The sequence below is a fragment of the Coregonus clupeaformis genome, chromosome 7 (assembly GCF_020615455.1).
Source record: "Coregonus clupeaformis isolate EN_2021a chromosome 7, ASM2061545v1, whole genome shotgun sequence".
Classification (NCBI taxonomy): domain Eukaryota; kingdom Metazoa; phylum Chordata; class Actinopteri; order Salmoniformes; family Salmonidae; genus Coregonus; species Coregonus clupeaformis.
The window spans coordinates 47,671,952-47,698,280 of NC_059198.1; the positions used below are offsets into that span (position 1 = coordinate 47,671,952).

General features: G+C 45.0%; 1 protein-coding gene across 3 annotated transcripts in view; it reads right to left on the bottom strand.

Moving 5' to 3' along the window:
* Positions 1 to 26,329, bottom strand: part of LOC121569813 (cadherin-18-like) — a 346,107-nt gene that overhangs the window by 72,870 nt on the left and 246,908 nt on the right. For all 3 annotated transcript variants that reach the window (XM_041881031.2, XM_041881032.1, XM_041881033.2), the window contains one exon: positions 15,391 to 15,510. In XM_041881031.2, the coding sequence (XP_041736965.1) occupies positions 15,391 to 15,510 (120 nt within the window). The remainder of the gene's footprint in view (positions 1 to 15,390; positions 15,511 to 26,329) is intronic.

Sequence of the window (26,329 nt, forward strand, 5' to 3'; positions counted from 1 at the left end):
TGCAAAGCTGTCATCAAGGCAAAGGGTGGCTACTTTGAAGAATATATTTTGATTTTTTTAACACTTTTTTCGTTACTACATGATTCCATATGTGTTATTTCATAGTTTTGATGTCTTCACTATTATTCTAAAATGTAGAAAAAAATAGAAAAATAAAGAAAAACCTTGGAATGAGTAGGTGTGTCCAAACTTTTGACTGGTAGTGTATTCAAATATAGTTTGACCTATTTTCATAAAAAACGTTATTTTGATTAATTTATTCATACGATTTCATCCTTCCACGAAATATAGTCCCGACACAAATCTAAGGTGCTACCCAAGCCGGCTGGTTGTTCGTTCTATTGGTTCGGTTGCCAGAGACGCGACCCAGTCGTTAAGTCTTTTTGTTCTGTATATATGAACGCGTCCCAGTCGTTCGTTCTCAATTTTCCATTGCCTTACTGGCTGACAACGTTCTTATCCCTTGCTTGCTAGCTAGCCAACTACGGCTAACTTAAAGTTACGTCAAACAGTGCAGCCAAAATAACAGCAAAGTAGCTGCATTTGCATTTGTTTAAGCTGTTTTCTAGTGACATTTATTTGGATACATCCATACAGTGAGGGAAAAAAGTATTTGATCCCCTGCTGATTTTGTACGTTTGCCCACTGACAAAGACATGATCAGTCTATAATTTTAATGGTAGGTTTATTTGAACAGTGAGAGACAGAATAACAACAAAAAAATCCAGAAAAACGCATGTGAAAAATGTTATAAATTGATTTGCATTTTAATGAAGGAAATAAGTATTTGACCCCTCTGCAAAACATGACTTAGTACTTGGTGGCAAAACCCTTGTTGGCAATCACAGAGGTCAGACGTTTCTTGTAGTTGGCCACCAGGTTTGCACACATCTCAGGAGGGATTTTGTCCCACTCCTCTTTGCAGATCTTCTCCATGTCATTAAGGTTTCGAGCCTGACGTTTGGCAACTCGAACCTTCAGCTCCCTCCACAGATATTCTATGGGATTAAGGTCTGGAGACTGGCTAGGCCACCCCAGGACCTTAATGTGCTTCTTCTTGAGCCACTCCTTTGTTGCCTTGGCCGTGTGTTTTGGGTCATTGTCATGCTGGAATACCCATCCACGACCCATTTTCAATGCCCTGGCTGAGGGAAGGAGGTTCTCACCCAAGATTTGATGGTACATGGCCTCGTCCATCGTCCCTTTGATGCGGTGAAGTTGTCCTGTCCCCTTAGCAGAAAAACACCCCCAAGGCATAATGTTTCCACCTCCATGTTTGACGGTGGGGATGGTGTTCTTGGGGTCATAGGCAGCATTCCTCCTCCTCCAAACACGGCAAGTTGAGTTGATGGCAAAGAGCTCGATTTTGGTCTCATCTGACCACAACACTTTCACCCAGTTCTCCTCTAAATCATTCAGATGTTCATTGGCAAACTTCAGACGGGCCTGTATATGTGTTTTCTTGAGCAGGGGGACCTTGTGGGCGGTGCAGGATTTCAGTCCTTCACAGCGTAGTGTGTTACAAATTGTTTTCTTGGTGACTATGGTCCCAGCTGCCTTGAGATCATTGACAAGATCCTCCCGTGTAGTTCTGGGCTGATTCCTCACCGTTCTCATGATCATTGCAACTCCACGAAGTGAGATCTTGCATGGAGCCCCAGGCCGAGGGAGATTGACAGTTCTTTTGTGTTTCTTCCATTTGCGAATAATCACACAAACTGTTGTCACCTTCTCACCAAGCTGCTTGGCGATGGTCTTGTAGCCCATTCCAGCCTTGTGTAGGTCTACAATCTTGTCCCTGACGTCCTTGGAGAGCTCTTTGGTCTTGGCCATGGTGGAGAGTTTGGAATCTGATTGATTGATTGCTTCTGTGGACAGGTGTCTTTTATACAGGTAACAAGCTGAGATTAGGAGCACTCCCTTTAAGAGTGTCCTCCTAATATCAGCTCATTACCTGTATAAAAGACACCGGGGAGCCAGAAATCTTTCTGATTGAGAGGGGGTCAAATACTTATTTCTCTCATTAAAATGCAAATCAATTGATAACATTTTTGACATGCGTTTTTCTGGATTTTTTTGTTGTTATTTTGTCTCTCACTGTTCAAATAAACCTACCATTAAAATTATAGACTGATCATGTCTTTGTCAGTGGGCAAACGTAAAAAATCAGGAGGGGATCAAATACTTTTTTCCCTCACTGTTACAATAAGCTAAAAATGAGCGATTTTGCTTGGCATAGATGAATGTGCTCTCTCGTCAGGACACTGTTGTTCAGAGGAGCTAGCCAACAACACATCTAACACAATCACTTCCAACTGAAGCTATAAAGACTGCAAACTATCCGCACTTTGAATTTGACCTGTTTTCTGTTGACATTTCTTCTTACAGTGGGGAAAAAAAGTATTTAGTCAGCCACCAATTGTGCAACTTCTCCCACTTAAAAAGATGAGAGAGGCCTGTAATATTCATCATAGGTACACGTCAACTATGACAGACAAAATGAGAAAAAATCCAGAAAATCACATTGTAGGATTTTTAATGAATTTATTTGCAAATTATGGTGGAAAATAAGTATTTGGTCAATAACAAAAGTTTCTCAATACTTTGTTATATACCCTTTGTTGGCAATGACACAGGTCAAATGTTTTCTGTAAGTCTTCACAAGGTTTTCACACACTGTTGCTGGTATTTTGGCCCATTCCTCCATGCAGATCTCCTCTAGAGCAGTGATGTTTTGGGGCTGTCGCTGGGCAACACAGACTTTCAACTCCATCCAAAGATTGTATATGGGGTTGACATCTGGAGACTGGCTAGGCCACTCCAGGACCTTGAAATGCTTCTTACGAAGCCACTCCTTCGTTACCCGGGCGGTGTGTTTGGGATCATTGTCATGCTGAAAGACCCAGCCACGTTTCATCTTCAATGCCCTTGCTGATGGAAGGAAGTTTTCACTCAAAATCTCACGATACATGGCCCCATTCATTCTTTCCTTTACGGATCAGTCGTCCTGGTCCCTTTGCAGAAAAACAGCCCCAAAGCATGATGTTTCCACCCCCATGCTTCACAGTAGGTATGGTGTTCTTTGGATGCAACTCAGCATTCTTTGTCCTCCAAACACGACGAGTTGAGTTTTTACCAAAAAGTTCTATTTTGGTTTCATCTGACCATATGACATTCTCCCAATCCTCTTCTGGATCATCCAAATGCACTCTAGCAAACTTCAGACGGGCCTGGACATGTACTGGCTTAAGCAGGGGGACACGTCTGGCACTGCAGGATTTGAGTCCCTGGCGGCGTAGTGTGTTACTGATGGTAGGCTTTGTTACTTTGGTCCCAGCTCTCTGCAGGTCATTCACTAGGTCCCCCCCGTGTGGTTCTGGGATTTTTGCTCACCGTTCTTGTGATCATTTTGACCCCACGGGGTGAGATCTTGCGTGGAGCCCCAGATCAAGGGGAGATTATCAGTGGTCTTGTATGTCTTCCATTTCCTAATAATTGCTCCCACAGTTGATTTCTTCAAACCAAGCTGCTTACCTATTGCAGATTCAGTCTTCCCAGCCTGGTGCAGGTCTACAATTTTGTTTCTGGTGTCCTTTCACAGCTCTTTGGTCTTGGCCATAGTTGAGTTTGGAGTGTGACTGTTTGAGGTTGTGGACAGGTGTCTTTTATACTGATAACAAGTTCAAACAGGTGCCATTAATACAGGTAACGAGTGGAGGACAGAGGAGCCTCTTAAAGAAGAAGTTACAGGTCTGTGATTGCCAGAAATCTTGCTTGTTTGTAGGTGACCAAATACTTATTTTCCACCATAATTTGCAATAAATTCATTAAAAATCCTACAATGTGATTTTCTGGATTTTTTCCCCTCAATTTGTCTGTCATAGTTGACGTGTACCTATGATGAAAATTACAGGCCTCTCTCATCTTTTTAACTGGGAGAACTTGCACAATTGGTGGCTGACTAAATACTTTTTTTCCCCACTGTATATATTCATAAAAATTATGCCAGCTGATTCATGATTTTGACTGGCTGAGAAAAGCTGCCTGTCTGTCTTGTCCCAACTCCCAAGACGTTCATTAATATGGGACAGCTGGAGATCTAATTTCAATATTGAAACAATGTTGCAAATGTCGGAGAGATAGACAGCAAGGTTTTTACAAATCTCCGCTGTTGAAAACCAAATGCTAGTCTAAAAGAAATAGGAGATAATGTCTTGATGCTTTTTGTAGTGGAGATCAAGTTTATAAATTGCCTGGCTGGGCTGATGAGACAGTGGATTGCACAGTGAGATGGAACAGAGTAAATAGGCATTTCAACGTCATAGCTTTAGCCGGTGGTAACTTGTGGAATAGACACCGGCTGGAATGCGGTTTTAACCAATCAGCATCCAGGATTAGACCCACCCTTTGTATAAGATGGGATAAAGGTCAGCCATTTTGGTCAGGGAGTTGGTCAACCATGGTTTGCCAGTGCTGTGATAAGATATTGTGTAAAATAATGAATTTGAAGAATGTATCGGCACTGTGTTAGCTAGCTAGCCAGACCATTTTAGAGGAATGATTCCATAAATGTATGCTAATATGCCAACAATCCATTCAAACAATGCAGTAAATCCACAGCCATACACTGGCTAAAATCAGTTTCTGATAGGACTTAGACAAGTTATAAATGCAACAAGTAATGATATTGTATATTATAATAGCACTCACAGCTTTCCAAGAAAACTAAAATGTAGACATTTATGGTCTGTTTACATATATTTGAGAGGTTATTTATACAGATAATGTGTATAAAACCCATATAAACTGTATTTGTAATTATATGACAATATTTTTGTCACGGATTCAGCCGAGGCTGCTCCTCCTCCCTGCTCGGGCAGGCTTCGGCGTTCGTCGTCCCCGGAGTACTAGCTGCCACCGATCTATGTCTCGGTGTTTGACTTGTTGTTTCTGATTGTGTACACCTGTTCCCCATTATGTTGTATTGTATTCCCTATTTAACTCTCTGTCGTGCATTGTGTGTTGTGTGTTATTGTTTGTGTCATTCGACAGTGTACAGGTCGTTCGTTTTCTCCGTTGTTTTGGAGACTGTGTATTTTACTGGCGTCTTTTATTAAAAGTACGGTTTCCAGTAGCTCCGTGTCCTGCGTATGACTTCACCGACCGCATTTCACTGTCACCGTATTCTGACAGAATAACACACCACCATGGAGTCAGCAGGATCGGTTGGGCCTAGGGGATCACTGGAGGAGCGCATAATCCTCCAAGAGGCCAGGGTCCAGTACCTGGGTACCACCATACATGAAGTGATGGACACTTTGAGGCGATGGGAGAGAGGAGGATTGCCCACACCTCCTCCTACGATGCAACCACCATCAGCCAGACCCATCGGTCCATCTCCGGAGTCCAGTGGGATTCGGCTCTCGCTCCCGAGGGCTTATGATGGCACCACGGCCGGGTGTCAGGGGTTCCTACTCCAGGTGGAACTCTACCTCGCAACCATTCACCCGGCGCCCTCGGGATACGAGAGCGTGTCCGCCCTCATCTCCTGTCTGTCCGGCAAGGCGCTGGAGTGGGCCAACGCCGAGTGGGGTGGGATAGACGCAGCTACGGTCAGCTATGCAGAGTTCACCCACCGCTTCCGGGCTGTATTCGATCATCCTCCAGAGGGTAAAGCGGCGGGTGAGCGTATATTCCACCTTAGACAGGAGAGGAGGAGCGCGCAGGAGTTCGCGCTGGACCTCCGGACGCTAGCCGCCAACTCGGGATGGAATGAGAGGGCCCTCATCGACCACTTCAGATGCAGCCTGAGGGAGGACATGCGTCGGGAATTAGCCTGCAGGGACACCAACCTCAGCTTTGACCAACTGGTGGACATGTCGATTTGCCTGGATACCCTGTTGGCTATCCGTGGACGTCCGGATTCGGGGCCGTCCATTCCATCCCCCAGCACTTCCGAGCCGACCCCTATGGAGCTCGGGGGTGCTGGTGCTAGGGAGACTAGTAGGGAGACCAGGAGGGAGGCTGTCCCCTGCACCAACTGTGGCCGCAGAGGACACACTGCTGGTTGGTGCTGGGGAAGGTCTCCTAGGAATCGAGGCAGTGGGCGACGCACTGATGAGTCTTTCCCGGTGAGTAGGCACCCAACTCTCCCAGAGCTCTCTGCTGATCATATGTGCATTAAAGTGGTGTTTCCCGAGGTTTCCCCTCACTCCCAGCATAAGGCGCTAGTCGATTCAGGCGCAGCTGGGAATTTCATTGATCGTCAGTTCACCTATAAGTTAGAGATTCCTATCGTGTCTGTTGATGTGCCCTTCTCCATTCATGCCCTAGATAGCCGCCCGTTGGGGTCTGGGTTGATCAGGGAGGTCACGGCGCCTGTCCGGATGAGAACGCAGGAGGGTCATGAGGAGATAGTACGGTTATATTTGATTGATTCACCTGCATTTCCCGTGGTGTTGGGGCTTCCCTGGTTAACCGCTCATGACCCCAACATTTCATGGCAGCAGAGAGCTCTCCAGGGATGGTCTGATCAGTGTACTGGGCGGTGTTTAGGCGTTTCCGTAGGGGCAACGACGGTGGAAAGCCCGAACCAAGTTCCCGCCTTGCATATTCCACCTGAGTACGCCGATTTGGCTCTCGCCTTCAGTAAGAGGAAGGCGACTCAATTACCACCTCATCGTCAGGGGGATTGTGCGATAGACCTCCAGGTAGGCGCTGCGCTTCCACGTAGTCACGTGTATCCTCTATCTCAGGAGGAGACGGCCGCTATGGAAACCTACGTCACCGAATCTTTGAGACAGGGTCACATACGGCCGTCTACTTCCCCTGCTTCCTCAAGTTTCTTTTTTGTGAAGAAGAAGGATGGGGGTTTACGCCCGTGTATTGATTACCGTGGTCTAAATCAGATCACTATCAAATACAGCTATCCTCTTCCTCTGATTGCTAGCATGACGGAGTCATTACACGGGGCGCGATTCTTCACAAAATTAGATCTCAGGAGCGCGTACAATCTGGTGCGCATTAGGGAGGGAGATGAGTGGAAGACAGCATTTAGTACCACCTCGGGTCACTATGAGTATCTCGTCATGCCATACGGGTTAATGAATGCTCCTTCAGTCTTCCAATCATTTGTGGACAAGATTTTTCGGGACTTGCATGCACAGGGTGTTGTGGTATATATTGATGACATCCTAATATATTCCGCTACACGGGCCGAGCATGTGTTCCTGGTGCGTCGAGTGCTTGGTAGACTGTTGGAACATGACCTGTATGCGAAGGCGGAGAAATGTCTGTTCTTCCAGGAGTCCATCTCCTTCCTGGGACATCGGTTGTCCGCGTCATGGGTAGAGATGGAGGTTGACCGCGTTTCTGCCGTGCGTAATTGGCTGACCCCGACTACGGTAAAGGAAGTGCAGCGCTTCTTGGGTTTTGCCAATTATTACCGGAGGTTTATCCGGGGCTTTGGACAGGTAGCGGCTCCCATTACCTCTCTGCTAAAGGGTGGTCCGGTGCGCCTGCAGTGGTCAGCTGAGGCTGATATGGCGTTTAAACGCTTGAAGGACCTGTTTACCTCGGCTCCGGTGCTGGCGCATCCGGATCCCTCTTTGGCATTCCAGGTGGAGGTGGACGCTTCCGAGGCTGGGATCGGCGCTGTGCTGTCTCAGCGCTCGGGTACGCCACCTAAACTCCGCCCCTGTGCTTTCTATTCTAAGAAGCTCAGTCCGGCGGAGTGCAATTATGACGTGGGGGATAGGGAGCTGCTGGCTGTGGTTCAAGCCCTGAAGGTGTGGAGACATTGGCTTGAGGGGGCTAAACACCCTTTTCTCATTCTGACTGACCATCGTAACCTGGAGTACATCCGGGCAGCGAGGAGGTTGAATCCTCGCCAGGCAAGGTGGTCGATGTTCCTTTCCCGCTTTGTATTTAAGCTCACATATATACCAGGGTCCCAGAATGCTAAGACAGATGCCCTGTCCCGACTATATGACACCGAGGAGAGGTCCATTGAGCCCACTCCCATACTCCCGGAGTCGTGTTTAGTGGCACCGGTGGTGTGGGAGGTGGATGCGGAAATCGAGCGGGCGTTACGTTCCGACCCTACTCCTCCGCAGTGTCCAGAGGGTCGGAGGTACGTGCCGCTCGAGGTTCGCGACCGGTTGATATACTGGGCTCACACTTCACCCTCCTCTGGTCATCCAGGTATTGGTCGGACAGTGCACTGCCTTAGTGAGAAATACTGGTGGCCAACCTTAGCCAAGGACGTGAGGGTTTATGTTTCCTCCTGCTCGGTGTGCTCCCAGTGTAAGGCGCCGAGACACCTGCCCAGGGGGAAGTTACAACCCCTACCCGTTCCACAACGGCCGTGGTCTCACCTATCGGTGGATTTTGTGACGGACCTTCCCCCCTCTCAGGGAAACACTACTATATTGGTCGTTGTGGATCGGTTTTCTAAAGCCTGCCGCCTCATTCCCCTGCCAGGTCTCCCTACTGCCCTACAAACTGCTGAGGCCCTGTTTACACACGTCTTCCGGCACTATGGTGTGCCTGAGGATATAGTGTCTGATCGGGGTCCCCAGTTCACCTCTAGGGTCTGGAGGGCATTTATGGAACATCTGGGGGTCTCGATTAGCCTTACCTCAGGTTTTCACCCCGAAAGTAATGGGCAGGTGGAGAGAGTTAACCAGGATGTGGGTAGGTTTCTGAGGTCATATTTCTAGGACCGGCAGGGGGAGTGGTCGGGATATTTTCCCTGGGCAGAGATAGCCCAGAACTCCCTCCGTCATTCCTCTACTAACCTGACACTCTTCCAGTGTGTGTTAGGTTACCAGCCGGTTCTGGCACCTTGGCATCAGAGCCAGATCGAGGCCCCTGCGGTGGACGAGTGGTTTCGGCGCTCGGAGGAGACGTGGAATGCTGCGCACGTCCATTTGCAGCGTGCCATCAGGCGGCAGAAGGCGAGCGCCGATCGCCACCGCAGTGAGGCTCCGGTGTATGCACCAGGAGACCGGGTCTGGCTCTCGACCCGAAACCTGCCCCTTCGCCTGCCCTGCCGGAAGCTGGGTCGGCAGTTTGTGGGGCCCTTTAAAGTCCTGAGGAGATTGAACGAGGTATGTTATAGGTTACAACTGCCCAGGTATTATCGCATTAACCCCTCGTTCCATGTGTCTCTCCTCAGGCCGGTGGTAGCTGGTCCACTCCAGGAGAATGAGGTACGAGAGGCTCCTCCTTCCCCGCTGGACATCGAGGGGGCTCCGGCGTACCCAGTCCGGTCCATCTTGGATTCGAGGCGTCGGACGGGGGGCCTGCAGTATCTCGTGGAGTGGGAGGGGTACAGTCCGGAGGAACGGTGCTGGGTCCCCAGGAGGGACATTCTAGATCCCTCCTTGTTGAGAGACTTCCACCGGAGTCATCCGACTCGCCCTGCTCCGCGTCCTCCTGGCCGTCCCCGAGGCCGGGGTCGGCGCACGACTGGAGCCGCGCGTCAAGGGGGTACTGTCACGGATTCAGCCGAGGCTGCTCCTCCTTCCTGCTCGGGCAGGCTTCGGCGTTCATCGTCCCCGGAGTACTAGCTGCCACCGATCTATGTCTCGGTGTTTGACTTGTTGTGTCTGATTGTGTACACCTGTTCCCCATTATGTTGTATTGTATTCCCTATTTAACCCTCTGTCGTGCATTGTGTGTTGTGTGTTATTGTTTGTGTCATTCGACAGTGTACAGGTCGTTCGTTTTCTCCGTTGTTTTGGAGACTGTGTATTTTACTGGCGTCTTTTATTAAAAGTACGGTTTCCAGTAGCTCCGTGTCCTGCGTATGACTTCACCGACCGCATTTCACTGTTGCCGTATTCTGACAATTTTAGGTTGACAATAATTTTATTACCCAATTTCTGATAGATCACATACCTTACTTTTATTTTCCGGCATAAGTAAAATCAGGATTATACCTCCACTGCCATTAATTCCAATTAGACATTCCAATTATAGCTGCCATTTTCACACCACTCTAGAACATTGAGGGTTTATGACATAGCCCCTCTAGTAATTTAATAGGATCTCTATGTTAATTCTATTTTAATGTAGCATCCAGCATTTCAGACAATAGTTATCGTCAAAATGGGGGGTGCTTGGTGACAGGTTTGCACTCATTGGCCTGAAGAGTGAATGGTGGTGATTAGAGGTGACCGTGTAAAATGACACCTGTGTGCTTGTTGAAGGCTAAGAGCATACACATTGCCTTAAGAAAGTATTCATACCCCTTGACTTATTGCATATTTTGTTGTGTTACAGCCTGAATTCAAAATGTATTACATAAGTATTCACACCTTTGGTATCAATTACAGCTGCGAGTCTTTCTGGGTAAGTCTCTAAGAGCTTTCCACACATGGATTGTGCAACATTTTCACATTATAAAAAAAAAAAAAACATATTCAAGCTCTTTCAAGTTGGTTGTTGATCATTGCTAGACAACAATGTTTAGGTCTTGCCATAGATTTTCAAGTAGATTTAAGTCAAAACTGTAACTTGGCCACTGTCTTCTTGGTAAGCAACTCCAGTGTAGATTTGGCCTTGTGTTTTAGGTTATTGTCCTGCTGAAAGGTGAATTCATCTCCCAGTGTCTAGTGGAAAGCAGACTGAACCAGGTTTTCCTCTAGGATTTTGCCTCCATTACGTTTATTTTTTATACTGAAAAATTCCCCAGTCCTTAACGATTACAAGCATACCCAAAAGATGATGCAGCCATCACTATGCTTGAAAATATGGAGAGTGGTACTCAGTAATGTGTTGTATTGGATTTGCCCCAAACACAACCCTTTGTATTCAGGACAAAAACGTCATTGCTTTGCCAAATATTTTGCTGTATTTCTTTAATGCCAGGATGCATGTTTTGGAAAAAATAAATACATTCTGTACAAGCATCCTTCTTTTCACTCTGTCATTTAGGTTTGTTTTGTGAAGTAACTACTATGTTGCTAATCCATCCTCAATTTTCCCCTATCACAGCCATTAAACTCTGTAACTGTTTTAAAGTCACCATCCAAAATGTAATTAATAACTTCACCATGCTCAAAGGGATATTTATTTTTACCCATCTACCAATGGTGCCCTTCTTTGTGAGGCATTGGAAAACCTCCCTGATCTTTGTGGTTGACTCTGTGTTTGAAATCCACTGCTTGACTGAGGGACCTTACAGATAATTGTATGTTTAGGGTACACAGATGACTTAGTCATTAAATAAATCATGTTAAAAAATATTTTTGCACATGGTGCAACTTATTATGTGACTTGTTAAGTACATTTATACTACTGAATTTATTTAGGCTTGCCATATAAAAGGAGTTGAATACTTATTGACTAAAGACATTTAAGTTTTTCATATTTAATACATTGTAAAATTCTAGAAAAATCTAATTCTACTTTGACATTATGGGGTATTGTGTGTAGGCTAGTGCCCAAAAAATATACATTGAATCAATTTTAAATTCAGGCTGTAACACAACAAAATGTGGAAAAAGTAAAAGGGTCTGAATACTGTCTGAATGCACTGTAGGTTGCAGACAGATACATCACCGTGTAGCTCAGTTGGTAGAGCATGGCGTTTGCAACGCCAGGGTTGTGGGTTCGATTCCCACGGGGGGCCAGTATGAAAATGTATGCACTCACTAAATGTAAGTCGCGCTGGATAAGAGCGTCTGCTAAATGACTAAAATGTAAATGAAACAAGCAATTCAGGTCTACTTGAATGAGGCAGGATGAAATCTGGCTGTACCTTTGGCAAATATTAATTGGCAACATAGAAAAATGCATTTTGTGTTAATTTGCTGCCCGATGCTAAGGTGTAATTCCCAGCAGTATAAAAAAAAAGTACAATATTCTGATTGCAACAGGAAGTTGACACATACTGTTAATTTCTATGAGATTTACATTTACATTTACGTCATTTAGCAGACGCTCTTATCCAGAGTGACTTACAAATAGGTGCATTCACCTTATAGCCAGTGGGATAACCACTTTTTTTTTTTTTTTTTTTTGGGGGTAGAAGGATTACTTTATCATATCCCAGGTATTCCTTAAAGAGGTGGGGTTTCAAATGTCTCCGGAAGGTGGTGAGTGACTCCGCTGTCCTGGCGTCGTGAGGGAGCTTGTTGTGATCTGATGTTGAGTTTATTAAATTGTAGTTACATAGGCCTACAGCAAGAGCAATATAGATTTAATTAAAACTGTACTTAAAGCCAACATGTATAACGCAGTCATAAAGCATTGCAAGACTTGTCATAAGCACATGCAACCTCCTTATAATGTCTTAGTATCATCTCATAATGATCCTGAGTGTTGCCTATTTATTGGAACATTCTGTCTTGTACTTGGCTGCTTGCTTGCTGTGTTGTTAACTTTTTAGAGTGTATTTTTAGAGTGTATCCCATGAAAAACCTGCACAAACCCCTCAACAACAAAGATGTGAAAGGTAAGATAAATTAACTATACAGTACATTCATTTTGCCCAAAAGCAGTTACTGTTGCTGTTTCGAAAAGTCAATAGATAGGACTCAGTGGATTTCAGAGGGAAGAGCAGTGTCAGATTCAGTTGTTGTTCTCTCTCTCTCTCTCTCTCTCTCTCTCTCTCTCTCTCTCTCTCTCTCTCTCTCTCTCTCTCTCTCTCTCTCTCTCTCTCTCTCTCTCTCTCTCTCTCTCTCTCTCTCTCTCTCTCTCTCTCTCTCTCTCTCTCTCTCTCTCTCTCTCTCTCTCTCTCTCTCTCTCTCTCTCTCTCTCTTTCTCTCTCTCTCTCTCTCTCTCTCTCTCTCTCTCTCTCTCTCTCTCTCTCTCTCTCTCTCTCTCTCTCTCTCTCTCTCTCTCTCTCTCTCTCTCTCTCTCTCTGCTGCTGCAACACTTTGATGGACTCTTTCTCAGTATATCCCGCAGGTGGTTTTGGGTCGGATTTAAGACAGTCCCTCTAAGAGCTTTCTGTTTAAGTTCCCAGGGCATAACACCATCTAGTATATCTCATTGTACTGTGCCATACATGCCATGGAATACTCTGTGATATCATATCAGGGTTATATCATGGGTTGTAACTGTATCATGTAGTCAAACCAAAAAACAACAACAGTATTATAATATAGGGTTACTTGCATAACCCCGGTTCTATGTGAATATGAGTGAGATGTCTCACTTCGCTCTAGCAGATCACTAACTTGAAGAAAGGATGGGTAGCCATATAATGAACATCTAGTAACTCAAAGTCTGCGTGTTCAAATCTCATCACGGACAACTTTAGCTTTTTAGCTAATTAACAACTTTGCAACTACTTAGCATGTTAGCAAACCCTTCCCCTAACCTTAACCCTTTAACCTAACTCTTACCTCTAACCTTAACCCTAACCTTAACCCCTAACCATAAACCCTAGCCTAGCTAACGTTAGCCACCTAGCCACCTAGCTAACATTAACCACAACAAAATGGAATTCGTAACATATCATATGTTTAGAAAATGCATAACATACTGTACGAATTGCAATTCTAACATTTTGTACAAATTGCAATTCATAACAAATTGTACGAATTTAAATTCGTAATGAATCATATGAATTATAATTCGTAACATATCATACGGAATGGATAATAAACATCCACAAATTAATACTAACCACACAAAACATAACATATCATACTAATTATTTAGAGTCTAAGACATTGTGGGAGGGGGGGTGCTAAGCTGACATATGGAATTATTTTAATATGGTCATACTATGGATCATTTAGCTATTTGATTTGGAATTTTAGGACCACTTTAGGTATCCCCCCAAAATAAAATTAAAATATTTGATAAAATATTGATTTTGGCCTTTACTAATAAAACCCATAGAAACGCATTGAATAACACATTCATAAATGTAAAAAGGGACAGTCAAAAAATAAATAATATAAACCAGGTTTTGAAGTGTCTGTCCTTGTCACGATCGTTTGATGACTCGTGGAACCAAGGCGCAGCGTGATAAGCGTACATTTTATTTAATGAACTGAACACACAACAAAAACAACAAACGATACGTGAAGTCCTGAGGTTACACAACACAAACCTTTACGGAACAAGATCCCACAATAAACTGGTGCCAACAAGCTGCCTAAGTATGGTCCCCAATCAGAGACAACGAGCTACAGCTGCCTCTGATTGGGAACCACCCTGGCCAACATAGATCTAAACGATCTAGAACAAAAACATAGAAAACTAAACATAGAACCTACACACCCTGGCTCAACATTTAAGAGTCCCCAGAGCCAGGGCGTGACAGTCCTTTTGTGTCTGTCCTTTTATATACACTACCAGTCAAAAGTTTGGACACACCTACTCATTCAAGAGTTTTTCTTTATTTTTACTATGTTGTACATTGTAGAATAATAGTGAAGACATCAAAACAATGAAATAACACATATGGAATCATGTAGTAACCAAACAAGTGTTAAACAAATCAAAATATATTTAATTTTTGAGATTCTTCAAATAGCCACCCTTTGCCTTGATGACAGCTTTGCACACTCTTGGCATTGAGATCTTGCATGGAGCCCCAGACCAAGGGTGATTCACCGTCATCTTGAACTTCTTCCATTTTCTAATAATTGCGCCAACAGTTATTGCCTTCTCACCAAGCTGCTTGCCTATTGTGCTGTAGCCAATCCCAGCCTTGTGCAGGTCTACAATTTTGTCCCTGATGTCCTTACACAGCTCTCTGGTCTTGGCCATTGTGGAGAGGTTGGAGTGTGTTTGATTGAGTGTGTGGACAGTTGTCTTTTATACAGGTAACGAGTTCAAACAGGTGCAGTTAATACAGGTAATGCGTGGAGAAAAGGAGGGCTTCTTAAAGAAAAACTAACAGGTCTGTGAGAGCCGGAATTCTTACTGGTTGGTAGGTGATCAAATACTTATGTCATGCAATAAAATGCAAATTAATTACTTAAAAATCATACAATGTGATTTTCTGGATTTTTGTTTTAGATTCCGTCTCTCACAGTTGAAGTGTACCTATGATAAAAAATTACAGACCTCTACATGCTTTGTAAGTAGGAAAACCTGCAAAATCGGCAGTGTATCAAATACGTGTTCTCCCCACTGTATGTATGCTACACACCATCCCTACCTTACACAGACACATAACCATTGTGTGTACTTGGACTTTGCCATCCCCATTAAATATTTTATAGAAACATGTAAGGACTGCTAAAACAAAATATGCGTTTTTGAAAACAGTGAAACAGTTTTAAACCACTTCATGACCATTTTTCTCTATTCAAGGCTGAGAACAGTAGCTCAGAGAGCGAGCCTCTAATACAAATGTCAAGGACATGCACATTGTCCCATTAGTCAATGTAAGGTGATGTGTACAATAATGTGTCTTACCAGTTTTCGGATCAACAGAGAAATATGGTTGTCCTTGGAGAACACTGTAGACAACTCGGGCACTATTCCCATATGTGGGGTCATCGGCGTCCGTAGCAGTAACTTGATATACCGAAGTACCTGGAAAGAAGAAAAATAATCAAAATTAGGCTTGAAAATTGTTTCGGATACTTTTGTTTTCATGATTGTATATGTGTCCCCTCATCGTATGCCTTTTTAAAAAATGGATGGTATTAAGGAAATGAATATGTTTGAAATACAATATGTAGCATTATTTATAAACACAGAGAATGGTTACCTTTGGGATTTGTTTATTGATCAAAACCTCAGAGAAATGTAGCTTTTTGTGCAATGTAATCTAAACACAAAGTCATTTTTATTATCAATTGAGTCAAATGCAATCTTTTTAATCACTACCTAGTAGTACATAGTACCGAGTAGTAAACATGACAAATAATTTGTATTTTAATGCAAATCTAAGAAAACTGATCTTCCGCTTTAAGGAATACTGTCACGACCCGGTGCGAGAAACAGTCACTAATAATTGTCAGAACCCAGAAGATGAGGCAGACACAGCTGTACTAGAGATGGTGGTTTAATTAAAGAACAAAATCTTCAGGCAAAGAAACTAAATCCACAATGTCCAAAAATAAAGCCAAGAGGCACAAAGAGGAAAACCTCCAAAAAACAAAAGAAACTCCACAAAGTGGTAAAAAACAGCAGGGAAAAACAAACCTCAAAAGACTACTCAAACAAAACACAAGAACTAAACCAGAGAACCTCTGGAAAATCCCACCAGAGAAATATCTATATAAAACAAGGCTTGGGCTGGGGCTGGGTGCTAACTTACAAACACTGAGCAAGGAACTGAGGAACACACAGGGTATAAATACTAACAAGGGAATGACCTACAGGTGCAAACAATAATTAGAGCAAGAAAAACAAAAGGTACAAAAAAGGTGCAATGGGGACATCTAGTGACCAAAACCCGAACAGTCATGGCCAAAACCTGACAGAATCCCCCTCCTAGGAACGGCTCCTGACGTTCCTACCAGCCTTCTCAGGGTGGAGGGCCCTGAACTGGCGAATGAGGTCAGGGTCCAGTATGTCCTTGGCAGGAACCCAGGAGCGCTCCTCGGGACCGTAGCCTTCCCAGTCCACCAGATACTGCCAGGACCGCTGCACCCGGCGGGAATCCAGTATCTGGTGGGCCGGTATAAGCCGACTGGCCACCGATGACACGGGGCGGAGGGGGGAGGTCTGCCTGCCGGGATAAGGGGAGAAAAAACAACAGGTTTTAATAAAGAAATGTGAAATGTTGGATTGATCTTAAGTGATCTGGGTAAGTGCAGGCGAAAAAGTAACGGGATTGACTCTCCTGGCAATCTTAAAGGGACCGATGAACCTCTGGGACAGCTTGCGAGACTCCACCCGTAGTGGTAGGTTCTTAGTTGAGAGCCATACTCTCTGGCCGGGGTACAGGGTAGGACCGGGACGGCGACCTCTGTTGGCTTGTCGTTGGTACTGCTGAGAGGAACGCAGAAGATTAAGACGTGCCTTCTTCCACGTAAGCCGACAGCGTCTGATGAACCTCGAGGCTGAAGGCACTCTGACTTCTGCCTCCTGGTCCGGGAACAATAGAGGCGCATAGCCAAACTGACACTCATGCGGGGACATACCAGTGGAGGAGGAGCACAAGGTGTTGTGCGCGTACTCAGCCCAAACAATGAAGGATGACCAAGTGGACGGGTTGTTGGAAACCATGCATCTGAGGGTGGTTTCCAGCTCCTGATTCATCCTCTCAGTTTGGCCATTGGACTCGGATGGTACCCTGAAGATAAACTGGCCGTGGCCCCTATGAGTTGGCAGAAGGCCTTCCAAAACCTTGAGGCGAACTGGGGACCTCTGTCGGAAACCATATCTTGCGGAATCCCAAAGACTCGGAACACATGGTTAATCACCAACTCAGCTGTTTCCTTGGCAGAAGGTAATTTGGTCAAAGGAACAAACCTGGCCGCCTTAGAAAACCTGTCGATGATGACTAGGATCGTAGTGTTACCATGGGACAGAGGAAGGCCAGTAATAAAGTCCAACGAGATATGGGACCAGGGTCGGTGGGGAATAGATAGAGGGTGAAGGAGTCCTTGAGGGCGGAGGTGAGAAGATTTGCCCTGGCAGCACACGGAACAGGCCTTGATGAAAGTGGCAACGTCTTCTTTTATGGTGGGCCACCAGAACTTACGCTGGATGAACTCCAAGGTGCGGCCTACGCCCGGGTGACAGGTGAGGCGAGAGGAGTGCCCCCCACCGAAGGACTTGGGACCTTGCTGCCTTGGGAACAAACAACCGATTAGCAGGACCTCCTCCAGGGCCCGGTTCGATGGCTTGAGCTTGTTTCACGGTATCCTCCACTTGCCACGAGATCGGAGCCACGATCTTAGCGGCCGGAAGGACAGTCATGTCAGTATCTTCTCGAATGGCAGGAGAGTAGATTCGTGACAAGGCGTCCGGTTTGAGATTCTTCGACCCGGGTCTATAGGTGAGGATAAACTGAAATCGGCTGAAGAAAAGAGACCATCGAGCTTGTCTGGCGTTCAACCGCTTCGCCTGCTGGATATACTCCAGATTCTTGTGGTCCGTAAGCACTTGAAAGCGGTTGAGAAGCCCCCTCGAGCCAGTGTCTCCATTCCTTCAATGCCATCTTAACCGCTAGGAGTTCACGATCCCCCACATCGTAATTCCTCTCGGCCGGGGTAAGCCGGTGAGAGAAGAAGGCGCAAGGATGAAGCTTCTTGTCTTCACCCCTCTGAGACAGGACAGCTCCAACCCCAACCTCTGATGCGTCTACCTCCACCACAAAAGGTTCATCCGCCGTTGGTAGTGTCAGGATGGGAGCAGAGAGGATGCGCTGCTTGAGTCCTTGGAAGGCCGTCTCAGCTTCTCTACCCCACAGAAACCTTGTGTTGCCACCCTTGGTTACCGCCGAGAGAGGGGCTGCCACCGAGCTGAAGTTCTTGATGAACTTGCGGTAAAAGTTGGTGAAGCCCAGGAAACGCTGAACTTCCTTAACGGACTTGGGGGTGGGCCAATCCGCTACCGCCTCTACCTTCTTGGGGTCCATCTGGACTTGTCCGGGTTCCACTATAAATCCCAGGAATTGTACTCGAGAGGAATGGAATTCACACTTCTCCGGCTTAACGTACAAATGGCTGTCTAGGAGGCGTTTGAGCACTTGTCTGACATGCTTAGTGTGTTCTTGAAGGGAGCTCGAAAAGATGAGGATGTCATCCAAGTAAACAAACACAAAGATGTTAAGCATATCCCTAAGCACATCGTTTATGAGCGCTTGGAACACAGCCGGAGCGTTGGTCAGGCCGAAGGGCATCACCGAGTATTCGTAGTGACCAGTAGGCGTGTTGAAAGCGGTCTTCCACTCGTCCCCGGGTTTGATCCGCACAAGATGGTATGCGTTCCGCAGGTCAAGCTTAGTGAAGACAACTGCTTCCTGGAGCAGCTCAAAGGCTGTGGCCATAAGGGGTAGCGGGTAGCGGTTACGGACGGTTATGGCATTGAGTCCCCGGTAGTCGATGCAAGGTCGTAATCCACCGTCTTTCTTGGCCACAAAGAAAAACCCTGCTCCCGCCCGGCGAGGTAGATGGACGCATGAGGCCTGCTGTCAGAGCGTCCTTGATGTAGGTATCCATAGCAGCTCGTTCGGGAGGAGAAAGGGAAAAGATCCGACCCCTGGGAGGGCAGGTCCCCGGCAACAGGTCGATGGTGCAATCGTAAGGTCTATGGGGTGGTAGTTTGGTGGCCCTCTGTTTGCTAAATACCAGTTTGAGGTCATGGTAACACTCGGGAACTCGGGACAAGTCGATGGATTCTAGAGACTCGGAAGGAGAACTCTGGGAACTCGGGGAAGATACAAGTGGCTTGGCACGTAGGACCCCACTGCTTGATAGTGCCCACAGACCAGTCGATGTGAGGGTTATGGCTGTGAAGCCAGGGATAACCAAGGACGAGAGGAAACTTCGGAACAGGAGATCAGATGAAAGTTCATCACTTCCTGGTGTTGGGAAACTGAAAGTCGTAAGGGGGTAGTGGCACGAGTGACAAGTCCAGATCCCAAAGGACTTCTATCCAACGTAGTAACCCTTATGGGGTCACTTAGAGGTTCAGAAGGAACGCCATTCTCCTTCGCCCAGATCCCATCCATGAAGTTACCTGCGGCTCCAGAGTCTACCAAGGCTTGAAGAGAAAACTCGTGGTCGTCCCAGGAAAGGGTAACTGGAATGAGCAGGCGGGAGTTGGATGGATGGGAGGAGGTTATGTTTCCCGTTACAGTCCTCCCAGGCCTGCACGGGAGAGTGCGTTTCCCTGGAGCCCGGGACACGTGGAGCGGAAATGGCCCGGTTTGCCGCAATATAGACAGCATCGCTCCCTCATCCGGCGGTCTCTCTCAGCCTGGGAGATGCGTCCAACCTGCATGGGTTCTGGTGGAGCCAGCGAGGATAAAGGTGGAGACTCGGAGCTGGAACCGATAGGAGCTAGGGTGAGCGGTCTATGGTTTTGTTCTCTCTCTCTCAGACGCTGGTCTATGCGTGAAGCCAACTTGATAAGGGACTCGAGGTTGTCCGGTGGTTCCCGAGTGGCCAGTTCATCTTGGATGGTGTCAGAAAGACCCTTCAAAAAACACACTGTGGCGCCTCGTCGTTCCAGCCACTTGCTGCTGCCACAGTGCGGAACTGGATGGCATAGTCCGTCACGCTGCGCCGACCTTGGCGGAGAGTCAGGAGCTGTTTGGCTGAGTCAGGGCCGTTGGTAGGACCTTGAAACACTCGCTTGAATTCTTCAGCAAAGGTAGAGTAGCTGGCACAGCAGGGACTTTGGGCATCCCACACAGCAGTAGCCCAGGCTAGGGCCTTTTCCGACAGCAGGGTGATGATATATGCTATCTTGGACCGGTCGGTGGGAAACGACGATGGTTGCAGCTCAAAGGAGAGAGAACATTGGGTGAAAAAACCCTTACAAACACTCGGATCCCCTGAGAACCGTTGGGGAGGCGGCAGACGAGGTTCAGCCAGGGGATTAACTGCCAGGGGCCCTTGAATCGGATGAACTGGAGCAGAAGCGGTTGCCGGGGAAAGTCGATCCGAAATCTGCTTTATGGAAGTCAGCATCTCTGACAGAAGTTGAGAATGTCTAGCCATTAAGGCCTCTTGCTGAACCAGAGCAGCTTCGTGGCGTTGGACAGTCCCCTCATGGTGGGACAGCATGGAAAAAAGATCCTGGGTACTGGCTGCCTCTGGGTTCATAATAATGGCTCAGTGTTTCTGTCACGACCCGGTGCGAGAAACAGTCACTAATAATTGTCAGAACCCAGAAGATGAGGCAGACACAGCTGTACTAGAGATGGTGGTTTAATTAAAGAACAAAATCTTCAGGCAAAGAAACTAAATCCACAATGTCCAAAAATAAAGCCAAGAGGCACAAAGAGGAAAACCTCCAAAAAACAAAAGAAACTCCACAAAGTGGTAAAAAACAGCAGGGAAAAACAAACCTCAAAAGACTACTCAAACAAAACACAAGAACTAAACCAGAGAACCTCTGGAAAATCCCACCAGAGAAATATCTATATAAAACAAGGCTTGGGCTGGGGCTGGGTGCTAACTTACAAACACTGAGCAAGGAACTGAGGAACACACAGGGTATAAATACTAACAAGGGAATGACCTACAGGTGCAAACAATAATTAGAGCAAGAAAAACAAAAGGTACAAAAAAGGTGCAATGGGGACATCTAGTGACCAAAACCCGAACAGTCATGGCCAAAACCTGACAAATACAATGTAAACAAAATGTAGAGCTTATCAACATGTAGGCTATGATAGGAAGTGTGAGGTATTTATTTCCAAAACAAACTAATTATTATTACACCTATATAAAATGGGTATTTGCATTCAGAAGTTTCAAGTTGTTAAATAAAATATGTTTCCATTAATACTAGCCTACTACAGTACAGTAACTTGCCAACAGAAGGACTATAATAGCTTTTGTGATCCATGTTTTTTCTCTGGTAGTTCAGCCCAGATGGTGGATGATTTTCTCCTCTTACAACCCTGGTCACATATCTCATCTTATTGTTACCCCTGGCTCGTCCCTGCTTACTTTTATTACCTCCCATTAGTTTAAATCCATCTACACTATCTACTGTTGACTTATTGCAGGGACCACAATACATTTAATGCAGTTTTGAGAGCTCAAGTTGGCCGTCTTAAATGGGATTACAACAGACCAGGTTCTTTTTTATTCCTTTTCAGTGAAAATCGGAAGATCAACCCCACACAGCAAAAAGAGACTGTCTGTCCTCACTCTGTCAATTCAGTATTACTACCACATATTTTGTTTCTCAAAGTTTCCCCAAACTCTTCTTTAATGGATGGCAATGTTTGTTTTGGAAACAATTCCGGTTCATGGGGTAGTTTATCGACTGAGTACAGAGTACTTTGAATCTGCCTAGCAGAATACACAACAAGCATTTTACAATTGTATGACTAGAAATTGAATGATGTTTCAGACAACCACCAGTTTGTTTTTGTAGATTACAACATAATATCAAATGTGGTGTGGCAAACTGATCTATATTTGCCTCACCTTAAAACGATTCTATAGCCCGTTGTTGTCCAAAACTGAAATAAGCGTATTATCAAAGTTTTACGAGAGCAGTAAGTGCTGAGGCAATGCTTCCTGAGACAGTCATCAGTCTGAAAGCTTCAGGAAGCATTGCCTCAGCACTTACTGCTCTCGTAAAACTTTGATAATACGCTTATTTCAGTTTTGGACAACAACGGGCTATAGAATCGTTATCCTAGTGCAACAGACAGGTAAAAATTGACATTTTAATACCCTTGTAAAACAACATCTAACATTTTTTTTTTTCATCAGTGGAGGTTCCTCAGTGAATTTCATAAAAATACAAATTGTAAAACATTTAAAAAGTTATCATTTTTAGATACAACTATACTAAATATAGTCACATCACCAAATAATTGTCCAAAACACACTGTTTTGCAATCAAGGTCTACTGTAGTCTCAACAGCACTCTGTAGGGAAGCACCATAGTGTAGCTGGAGGACAGCTAGCTTCCATCTTCCTCTGGGTACATTTACTTCAATACAAAACGTAGGAGGCTCATGGTTCTCACCCTCTTCCATAGACTTACACAGTAATTATGACAACTTCTGGAGGACGTCCTCCAACCTATCAGAGCTCTTGCAGCATACATTGACATGTTGTCCACCCAATCAAAGGTTCAGAGAATGAATCTAGTACTGAAAGCATAAGCTACAGCTAGCTAGCACTGCAGTGCATAAAATGTGGTGAGTAGTTGACTCAAAGAGAGAGAAAGACAATAGTTGAACAGTTTTGAACAAATTAATTTATTCAAGAATGAAGGAGAAGCAAGAGAGAGATAGAGAGATTGTCATTTTTTTCACATTCAGTTTCACTTACTTAGCTAGCAAATGCAGCTAGCTAGTTTAGCCTACTCAAACACCCTGCTCAAACAGAGGGATGCTATGTTAACTAGCTGGCTATGACTATCCAACACAACACTGGAACTCTTCCAAGTCAAGGTTAGCTTTTGATTTTACTAATGTATTGTCACCGGGGCCCGCCGGTGTAAGTGCTAAACTGCTTACTGACTGTACACTGTAATGTTACTACATGATTGTAGTGGGTTTACTAACTCGTCAGTTCTATTAGCTATGTTGAATATGATGTTACTTTAGCTAATATGGTGACAACGATGTAGGCTGTGTGTAGCGGTTATGATATGGTTTGGCTTGGAAAGGTTTTTTCGCCTGGTCACATACAGCTGATGTGTTGTGCATTGGAGTCCACAAGCTAAGGGAAAAGGTGAGTGGAATATGAATGACAGTCATCCAATATGCTGTAATAGAAATAAGGCCATGCTCATGAAAATAAACGGCACCGACCGCCACTGGTTTTCATGTAATATGGATTGTTGAAATGTAAAACCACTGCATCGTACACAAAATTACTTTCTCCTTGCCAGGTCCTGTTTGGTAGCATTGATCTGTATTTTATGACAGGTGACAGCACATATAGGGATCCCCATTTCTCACTTGGCAAGGGTTTAGATTAAGGAATTGGTAGAGTATTAAAATGTGTGTTCCATCTTTTATATTGGGGCCTTGAATTCAATTTAATATCTAAACGTTCTAGAACAGAACAAATATAATGTAATAATTACTACCAATGATTGTCACAGTTCCATATTTATTGGATGAAAACACCCTCAGATTTTACATCTATTTAACAACAAGATTCCAGCCAGCTGTGCATAGACAGATACGAAAGCGGAGAGAGAGAGAGAGAGAGAGAGACAGAGAGAGACACAGAGAGAGAGAGAGAGAAATGCACACCTCCTGATGTCCATTTAAAAATGTTCAAGCAGGAGTGTCTATCAGAGACCAAAATCGAGTAGACAAGTAGAAAATGTATTCATTCCCCTTCCATCTGATTCTCAAAAATGTGATTTCTGCAGTTCAATTCTGAGAAGTGAAATGGTAACATTGGAATACCCTGGCACGTGCCCAGCTAATCAATTTAGACAGGAAAAAAGGAACATCACAGGCAATTAGCCGCCACACTTCCAGACAGCCCCTTCCTGGGCTGGAGAGCATTAGTATTGACAAACGCAGGAGGATTAGTGCCGTGGAGTGTGAGGACAGTTGATTGTTACAGCCGATTTGACACTAGCAGGCGGAAGATGAATGGCTTTAATGGACACAAGCAAAAGGAGGGGGCGGGAGGGTGCGAAAAATGGTTATTATTTTCCCCTTTGTGGTCCTTGATTCTTCCCCTCGGATCATCAATGTTGATTGAATCTACATGTTGTATGGATTAGCTACCTGGCCGGTTGGCGTTGTTGAAGTTTTTCCAGGAAACAACAGAAACTTTTCAGACCAGTGGATTTTCCTCAAAAGAGTCAAATAATAAAACGTCTAAGCAACACAATACATGCAACACGGAAGCTCTTAAACCAGTAGCCAATTAAATTAACATGGCGGTTTGTTAACCCATCAGAGTCTAAGCCCTGTCTGGTTTTCAACTGGTACCGGGGGACCTCCAGACGAGTCTTGTGAGGTCTGTGGGCATCCTAGAGCAAAACAACTGACATGTACATGTTCGCGAGAGTCTCACCTTTGCACATAGGGGTCATAATAGCATCATATAGCCCAAACGGTTCGGACGCTACAGACAGAAGTTGGCAGATCGGCTGGACCGACTTCAGACGAGTCGCCTGATAGTGTAGAGGTCGTAGAGCAACACGGAGAACACCATCATGTTCGTGAGAGTCTCATCTTTCCATAGATGAGACTTTAGGCCAAACCATTCGAACGCTACAGACAATTTCTAGCAAATGCGGAAATGCGACAAAGGCGGATGCTGTGGATTGAGACGCATGCAATGCAAAACAACGGATATCTCTAGCTTAAACGGACTGATTTTTATGGAATTTTTATTTATTATGCAAATTCAATTCCAGCGGGGGCACCGACATTGACCTTAGGGGGTTTTAATGAGCCAGCAAAACATTCATCCAATACTTAGCTAGTGACATACCAATTTCTACAGCAACTACATCAAACATTCCTGTCAGCTTTTATCGTCTAGCAAACATTTCCATTGAGGTTACTAAACTACTATTGTCCAGTGTGTAACAGGGCCTCATAGAGGATTAAAACATGCATGCAGGGGCTTTGTAGACAGATTTTTACCGTCACAGCTCTAAGGCATGCATGTTTGCTCATAAAAATGCAAGAAGGCATCAAGGGGCATATTGACTGTTTATGTAAAAGGCCCTTACAAGTCTCCTGGGGTTTACTGAGGTTAATATATTTTGGACAGTCCCCAGGTCTACACTGAGCAAACTGGCAAAGCTGTTCAAGTCCATTGCAACGCAACGAAGACAGCGGCCCTATTCGCTAGACCACCCCAGGCCACCACTTTGTCATTTTTCAAAACACCTAAGAAGCTCAAAAAGATTAACCAATGGGGGAATTTGGACATGTGGACAGAGAGGAGGAAACTGGTTCAAAGAACACAAAAAGTGGCATTGATAGATCAATCATTGAAAATGACACCAACTTTCACAAATCTATCCAAGAGTCCAAAAACATGATTATCAGCACAATTTTTTTTGTTGAGCCATTTGGTTTCCAGGCAGGGAGAAATTAATTGGACTGAGAAAACCACCGCTTTTGTTTGTCACAAGCTAAAAACTGAACGGTAGAATTAAAAAAGACTAACAAAGATGCTGCCACAAGATGCTGGGCATATCAGGAGCAAGTCCTCAGAGGAGGCGAGTGGAGGCTTTCTCTCCTTGATGTGGAGGCTTCCAGAGGCTTGCAGTCTCGGCGGTCAGAGAGAGGGATGGAGGGAGAGATGACGGGGAGCACTATTGAGTGCTTCATAAAGACCTTCCCTTCCCCATCCAGGGGAACCGTCAGAGAGAGAGAGTAAGAGCGAGAGTTGGAAAATATAAACAAAAAAGAGAAAGAGGAAGGAGGGAAGACTCCACTGGCATGTGAAAATATGAAAATGGAAATGAAACAAGATGAACCAACTGAGAGGATAGGGAAGGTATAACACAGAGCATTTTGCAGGTTTTTATAATCCTGTTGTTGTACATGAATACATACGTGCCAGACGTTTAAGATTCTGTTGAATTCTGAATAAAACATAAATAGTTTAAATAATAACAAGTTGTGAATTTAAACTTAATTCTTAGATATGTTATGGGTAAAATACATTCCTAGATAAAGGATACACACCTATAAAGCCAAAATGGCCGCCAACTCTTATCTAGTAAATACAAATTCAAGTAAACTTATTGGAAGCAGGTAACAAAT